Raw genomic sequence first — 8,087 nt, 5'->3', positions numbered from 1 at the left:
CCTGGAACAGTGACACATAGGAGATACTCAATTAATATTTTTTTTATTTTTTTTTTATTTTTTTAATTGCTTAAAGTATTACAAAGGGTATTACATATGTGTCTTTTTTTTCCCCCGCCCTTGACTATCCCCTGGCCTCCCCCACCTCCCAGCGTCCCATGTCCATTGGTTATGCATATATGCATGCATACAAGTCCTTCGGTTGCTCTCTTATACCCCTCCCTCCTGCCCCCCAACTTTCCCCGGCCTTCCCGCTGCAGTTTGACAATCTGTTTGAGGCAGCTCTGCCTCTGTATCTATTACTGTTCAAAAGTTTATAATGGTCTCTATTATCCATGAATGAGTGAGATCATGTGGTATTTTTCCTTCATTGACTGGCTTATTTCACTTAGCGTAATGCTCTCCAGATCCATCCATGCCGTTGCAAATGGTAGGAGTTCCTTCTTTTTTACAGCAGCATAGTATTCCATCGTGTAGATGTACCACAGTTTTCTAATCCATTCATCTACTGATGGGCACTTAGGCTGTTTCCAGATCTTAGCTATGGTGAATTGTGCTGCTATGAACATATGGGTGCATATATCCTTTCTGATTGGTGTTTCTGGTTTCCTGGGATATATTCCTAGAAGTGGGATCACAGGGTCAAATGGTAGTTCCATTTGTAGTTTTTTGAGGAATCTCCATACTGTCTTCCATAGTGGCTGCACCAGTCTGCATTCCCACCAGCAGTGCACAAGTGTTCCTTTTTCTCCACATCCTCTCCAGCACTTGTCGTTTGTTGATTTGTTGATGATAGCCAGTCTGACAGGTGTGAGATGATACCTCATTGTTGTTTTGATTTGCATCTCTCGGATGATTAGTGACTTTGAGCATGTTTTCATATGTCTCTTGGCTTTCTGAATGTCCTCTTTTGAAAGGTGTCTATTTAGGTCCTTTGCCCATTTTTTGATTGGATTGTTTATCTTCCTTTTGTTAAGTTGTATGAGTTCCCTATAAATTTTGGAGATTAGGCCCTTATCAGATATGACATTGGCAAATATGTTTTCCCACACAGTGGGTTTTCTTGTTGTTTTGTTGATGGTTTCTTTTGCTGTGCAGAAGCTTTTTATTTTGAAGTAGTTCCATTTGTTCATTTTCTCTTTCGTTTCAAGTGCCCTAGGAGCTGTATCAGTGAAGAAATTGCTTCGGCATATGTCTGAGATTTTGTTGCCTTTGGATTCCTCTAGAATTTTTATGGTTTCCTGTCGTACATTTAAGTCCTTTATCCATTTTGAGTTTATTTTTGTGTATGGTGTAAGTTGGTGGTCTAGTTTCATTTTCTTGCATATATCTGTCCAATTTTCCCAACACCATTTATTGAAGAGACTATCCTGGCTCCATTGTATGTTCTTGCCTCCTTTGTCAAATATTAACTGATCATATTGGTTCGGGCCAATTTCTGGGCTCTCTATTCTATTCCATTGATCTATATGTCTGTTCTTGTGCCAGTACCAGGCAGTTTTGAGAACAGTGGCTTTGTAATACAGCTTGATATCTGGTATTGAGATCCCACCTACTTTGTTCTTTCTCAGGATTGCTGCAGCTATTCGGGGTCTTTTTTTATTCCAGATGAATTTTTGGAGAGTTCGTTCTAGATCTGTGAAGTATGCTGTTGGTATTTTAATGGGAAGTGCGTTGAATTTATAGATTGCTTTGGGTAGTATGGACATTTTAATGATGTTGATCCTACCAATCCATGAACACGGAATGTTCTTCCATCTGTTTATGTCTTCCTCTATCTCTTTTTTCAACGTCCTGTAGTTTTCTGAGTAGAGGTCTTTTACCTCTTTAGTTAAGTTTATTCCTAGGTAGCTTAATTTCTTTGGTGCGATGGTAAATGGGATTGTTTTTGTAATCTCTCTTTCTGAAAGTTCACTATTGGTGTATAGAAATGCCTCAGATTTCTTGGGGTTAATTTTGTATCCTGCTACATTGCCAAATTCATGTATTAAGTCTAGTAGTTTTTTGATGGAGTCTCTAGGGTTTTGTATGTATAATATCATGTCGTCTGCAAATAAGGACAGTTTTACTTCCTCTTTTCCAATTTGGATGCCTTTTATTTCTTCCTCTTGCCTAATTGCAATGGCTAACACTTCCAGTACTATGTTGAACAGGAGTGGTGAGAGCGGGCATCCCTGTCTTGTTCCTGTTCTTAGGGGAAATGGTGTTAGTTTTTGTCCATTGAGTATGATGTTGGCTGTGGGCCTGTCATATATGGCTTTTATTATGTTGAGGTATGATCCTTCTACTCCCACCTTGCTGAGAGTTTTTATCAAAAATGGGTGTTGGTCAATTAATATTTGGCAACCAAGTGAGTGAAGCAGCCAGAAGGGAAAGCTGGAACCTCTGTTCTCTGATCCCCACCTGAGTCACATCTTCAGCTGCCTCTGGAAAGTATGAGTGACTGTATGAGTGAGAGTGAGATGGGGCCAGCGGGGGTGGGGCGACAGGAAGGAGAGGAGGGCAAGGGGGAAAGAGGAGGGGCTGAACCACAGCTCTAAAGGCAGCCCCAGGACCCACGAGTGCCTGTGTGCAGCGTGCGAAGCCCAGGAGCGTTGGGCAATTGTGGTTTTCCTCCCAGCCCACAGGACCCAGCCGTGCAAGCCTAGCCCAGGCATCTGGGGCCTCATCCACACAGGCATGGAGGAGACAGTGGTGCAGCCCTCGGTGTTCGTGGTGGACGGACAGACGGACATCCCGTTCAGGAGGCTGGAGCGCAAGCCCCGGAGACAGGCCTGCAGTGCTGCCAGGCTGAGTCTGGTCCTCCTGCTGCTGCTGCTCATGACCGGGCTGGCCCTGCAGGGCTGGTTCCTGCTGCACCTGCACTGGCGCCTGGGACAAATGGTCACCTCATTGCCGGTGAGTGGGGACTGGGGGCCAGAGGTAGGCAGATCTCCTATGTCCCTGTGTGTCTTTCTGCGCATGGGTATGCAGGGCAGGGGACAGACTCAGAGCAGCCCAAGGCAAGTTCATTCATCTCCCTGAACCTCAATTTCTTTATCTGTGAAATGGGCATGAAAATAAGAGTGTCTACCTGAGATGGAATAAAATAGGTGCCCGTGGTGGCTGGCATAAAGCAAGTGTTCAACCAATGGAAACCATTCTTCCTTTTTTAAAAAAAGTAAAATATAACTGCCCTGGTCAGTGTGGCTCAGTTGGTTGAACATTGTCCCATGCACCAAAAGGTCACCGGTCCAATTCCCAGTGAGGGGCACATGCCCAGGTTTCAGGTTCGATCTCCATGTTATGGTGGATCAATGTTTCTCTCTCTCTCCCTCTCCCTTGCTCTCTCTCTACAATCAATAAATACACATTTTAAAAAATAAAATTAAGATATAACTGATATACAACATTGTGGAAGTTTAAAGTGTACAACATATTGACTTGATACATTTAGATTACAATATGATTGCTAGTGTCGCGTTAGCTAGCATCTGTATGGTGTCACTTCATTATCATTTCTTTTAGTTTGGGAATAAGTCAGATCTAGTCTCTTAGCAAGTTTAATGTTTACAAAACAGTTTTGTTGTCTGTCGCCCCTGGAATCAACCTTCTGACTGGCATATTCTGTATTAGCCCTTCCTGGTCACTATTATTGGGATTGCCTCTGATCCACTTTGTCCACATCGCTGAGAATCTCTCTGCATCCATTTCCAGTTGGTCGTGGGTGTGACTGTCTGTCTGCTGGCCATGCCTGTAGGTCTGTGTGTCCTATGTCATGCCCAGGTGGTTAAGACCTTGTGTACTGTGTCTCCAGATCATTTCTCTGTGTGTCTGGATCTGGTGGCCACATGTGCATGTCCATGTGGACTGTGCTGCTGGCCTGTGTACATATACACACCCACATGTCCACACACTTGCCAGTCCACAGCCCATGGGTTGATGTTGTCTTTGTTTCTGGGTCCCTGTGTGTCACAGACCCACCTGGATCCACAAACCAGGCATCCATGTGTCTGCATCCACGTGTGTCTTGTCAGTGATACCTAAGTGTCCAGTGTCATGTGCCCATATCCACATGTTGGCATTTATGTCCCCATGTCTATGTATCTTGAACATTATCTATTGAATAAACACTTGTAGAGTGTTTACTGCGTGCCAGGGGCTGTGATACACTTTATACATACGAATTCATTGAATCCTTGGCAGGCACTCTTCATATGTCCATGTACAGAGAGGAAAACTGAGGAACCATGTAGTTATGAGGTTACTGTGGGGTGTGTGCATGTGGCCCTGGGTGTGTACTAGTATCTGAGGATGATGCTGGACCCATGATCTGCATGTGAGTCTGAGTGATGCCAGGGCAGGGGCCCCACAGGTCCTCACTCTGGGCTCCTCTGCATTTTCAGGAAAGAGATACAGGATCCTGGGAGCAGCTGACACCAGGTGAGTCAGGGTCCTGGTCTCCAGGAAGGGGCATCGGACGGTTCCCACGCTGCCCCCAACCCCATTGCCCAATAGGATTTGCACAAGGGACAGAAAGTCCCACAGGTGCCCCTCCCCCAATCCTGAGAAGCAGAAGTTTGTGTCACTCTGGGAAGGGTGGGGTTGACACCAGGAAGTGGATTTGATGACCTCTGGGAGGCTGGCCCTTACCTGCCTTCACCTCTGACCTCTGACTCTCTCTCCAGAGCCAAGGTTCCACAAGGCCAACCCAGCAGCACATCTGACAGGTGAGGGGGACCCTGGGTCCTGGCAAGGGGTGAGGATCGGGGTGTCCTGGGGCGACCAGACAGACACACACATGTCAGAGTGTTCATTCACTCACTCACTCACTCAGTATTTATTCACAGAGTTGTCCAGAGCACAGGTGCTGCCTGGGTCCATGTATTTCTAATTTTATTCATTGAATAAACAGGGCTCACTACACGTCATGCGCCATAAAACACTTTATACATATTAATTCATTAACTCCTAAGCAGCTACTCTCCATACCTCTATTTTATTGAGACAGGAACTGAGACATACAGGTTTTAAAGCTGCCAGGCCAGGGTGGGTTCTGCCTCCATTCCTCAATTCTACCAATACAAGGTGTTTTCTTGTGTGCGTGTGTTTTTTGTTGTTGTTGTTTTTAATACTTTTTTTAATTGATTTCAGAGAGGAAGGGAGAGGGAGAGATAGAAACATCAATGATGAGAGAGAATCATTGATCAGCTGCCTCCTGCATGCCCCATACTGGGGATCGAGCCCGCAACCCTGGCATGTGCCCTGACTGGGAATCAAACCATGGCCTCCTGGTTCATAGGTAGATGCTCAATCACTGAGCTACGTTGGCCAGGCCGCTGCAGGGTTTTGGTGTGTGGTGTTTTTATTTTATTTATTTATTTATTTATTTTTGTAATCCTCACCAGAGGATATTTTTTTCCATTGATTTTTAGAGAGAGTGGAAGGAAGGGAGGAAGAGAGAGACAGAGGACAGAAGGGAGAGAGAGAGAGAGAGATATCAATTGGTTGCCTCCCGCATGAGCCCAGACTGACCGGGTCCAGGGATCCAACCTGCAATCCAGGTACCTGCCCTTGACTGGGAATCGAACCCATGGCCCTTCAGTGCTTGGGGTGGATGCTGTAACCACTGAAAACACTGGCCAGGGCAACCACTACCGTTTTGGTGCTTTTCTCAAGTTACTTAATTGCCCCATACCTCAGCTTTCCTGCCTATAAGAGGGCAACAAGACGAGTTAAGATGTATAAGAAGCAAGTGATTTCACTTCTCTGTGACTCAGTTTCCCAACCTGCCAGAGAGGACGAAGTGAATTCATACATAGAAAGTTCTCCAACATCCTAGCACAGAAGCGGAGGCTCAGAGAGGGGCGGTGATTGGCCTAAGTCACACAGCAAGTTTGGGGCATGTGCTGAGCAGTCTCCTTCATCTCCCTCCCCAGGGGCCAACTTCAGCTTGACCAGTAAAGGGGGCCCGCTGCTATGGGAGTCGAAGCTGGGCCTGGCCTTCTTGAGGAACCTCCGCTACCAAGACGGCGCCCTGGTGATTGTCCAAGCCGGCTACTATTACATCTACTCCAAGGTGCAGCTAGGGGGTGTGGGCTGCCCGCAGGAGCTGGCCAAAGGCCTGCCCATCACCCACGGCCTCTACAAGCGCACGCCTCGCTATCCCGAGGAGCTGGAGCTGTTGGTCAGCAGGCAGTCACCCTGTAAGCAAGGGACCGGCTCCCGCATCTGGTGGGACAGCAGCTTCCTGGGCGGCGTGGTGCACCTGGATGCAGGGGAGGAGGTGGTCGTCCGGGTGCTGGAGGAGCGCCTGATCCGGCTTCGGGATGGCACACGGTCCTACTTTGGGGCCTTCATGGTGTGAAGAACCCAGCAGTGTCCGATTGACTGGGGGTCTGACCAGAGAGGCACCTCAGGAGACAGAAAATCCAGCAAGCGGAGACCTTGGAGGGCATCCCAGGGACCCCAGAACTCAGCACTTGGGGAATCAGCAGGCACCACAAGGGGCCAAAAACCCAGCCACCCCTAGAGGTTGGAGACATTGCCTGATAACCACATGTGACACAACACAAGTTATCAACACAACCCCAGGCACCCACGCAGGCTGTACAGTCACACACATGATCATCACATCAGACTTCCACATGCCATGTCATAGTCAGACTCATCACACACACACACACACACACAGAGCCTGAAGTTCCGCTCAGCCAAGACGAACACATCCTTGGGTGAGGACCAGACGTTGTCTGTAACTCTGGGCACCTGACTGCTGGTCTTGGAATAAATGGCAATGTTGCACCTTGGTCAACCTCATCTTAAGGCAAGAGTGGTTTGTAGAAACAGAGGAGTCGATGAATGACTCACAGATGTCACTTTATGGATAAGAAACCTGAACCCAGCTGGCTCAGCTCCAAGCAGGAAGCTTGGGGGGAAGCAGAGACCGCATGCCTGGGTCTGCCTTGCCCTCAAATCCACGACTCCTGAGGACGTGAGGACTACCTCCCGCCCAGCACCTTATTGCAGGCATCGGCACAGAGTGGCATACTCTCGGCATCCTGGAAGCTTGGAGTGACTGGGAGCTCAGGAAGAGGGGGCGGGGGGGGGGGGGGGGTTGGGGAGAAGAAGTGACATATGCATACAGATGGTCTGTGCAAATGAATGTATACTTTGTTGTGATTGGAGGGAAGTCTTATTTCCAAGGACCTAGGATGAGGGCTGGGATCAGAGGTGAATAAATTATTATTGTTACTGTCATTGTTGCCTGGTTACAGGGGTGAAGAAAACAGGCTTTGCCATCTGATAATTCTGGGGTCCCATTTCACCCCACCACTTCCTGGCTGTGTGTCTTTGAGCAAGTCCTATCACCTCTCAGTGCCTCGGTTTTCTCTTCTGCAAAAGGCGATCACAGCAGTCCTTGCCTCCTGGGTCTGTTATAAAGATGAAACCAGATCAGGCTTGGAAGAAGCCATTTGGTGTTGTGCCTGGCATACAGTCAGAGCTCCATAAGTGGGTGAGTGCCTTACGTGAGTTACAAATATGAAGAGCATTTCTCGGGCACTTTCCCTATGCCCAGCATCTCCTGTCACATACCTGGGCACAAGCGATTGCTGTGTCCATGTTCCTGATGGAGAGTCAGAGGCAGGGATGCTGCCCCCACCGCCACCCCCACCCCTATTAAGGACGCAGGGCTTCATGCCTCTCTGCCCTTACTGGGCTGGTGGGAGGTGGGACAGCCCCAAAGGCCAGGCCCCAGCCCCCGCTGGAGTTTCCTTTACTCTCATCACGGTCTTTCTGTTTCCGTGGCTTTGGTGAGGAGACCAAGGTGTGGGGCCACCAACTTCCGCTTAGGGATGGAACTCTCACTAAGTTTAACCTCCAAAGATCATTCCTGGGAGGGGCCTCCCAGCCTTGAGGTGAAGGAGAAGAAGAGAAAGGGTGGGTAAGGAGGATGGGTAAGAGTGGGAGGGATATGGAAAAAGAGGGAGGGGAGGGAAGAATGGAGGGGAAGGAGAAGGGAAAGTCTGAGAGAGCCCTGCGGGTGCACAGGCTACTGCAGCAGGACACCTAGACCGGTTTCAGATAATGTGTGGGGGCAGGAAGTC

General features: G+C 48.2%; 1 protein-coding gene across 1 annotated transcript; it reads left to right on the top strand.

The window, feature by feature from the left end:
* The first annotated feature begins 2,579 nt into the window (after positions 1–2,579).
* On the top strand, positions 2,580–7,071 carry TNFSF14 (TNF superfamily member 14). Its single transcript, XM_036315504.1, has 4 exons — positions 2,580–2,898; positions 4,386–4,422; positions 4,668–4,709; positions 5,919–7,071. Exons 1-4 carry the CDS (start codon positions 2,680–2,682, stop codon positions 6,344–6,346), a joined length of 726 nt encoding a protein of 241 aa, XP_036171397.1. The 5' UTR covers positions 2,580–2,679; the 3' UTR covers positions 6,347–7,071.
* Positions 7,072–8,087: the final 1,016 nt, after the last annotated feature.

Source organism: Myotis myotis, unplaced genomic scaffold (genome assembly GCF_014108235.1).
Source record: "Myotis myotis isolate mMyoMyo1 unplaced genomic scaffold, mMyoMyo1.p scaffold_m19_p_6, whole genome shotgun sequence".
Lineage (NCBI taxonomy): Eukaryota > Metazoa > Chordata > Mammalia > Chiroptera > Vespertilionidae > Myotis > Myotis myotis.
The sequence above is the reverse complement of the archived record's forward strand: the minus strand, read 5'-3'. Positions and strand labels throughout refer to the sequence as shown.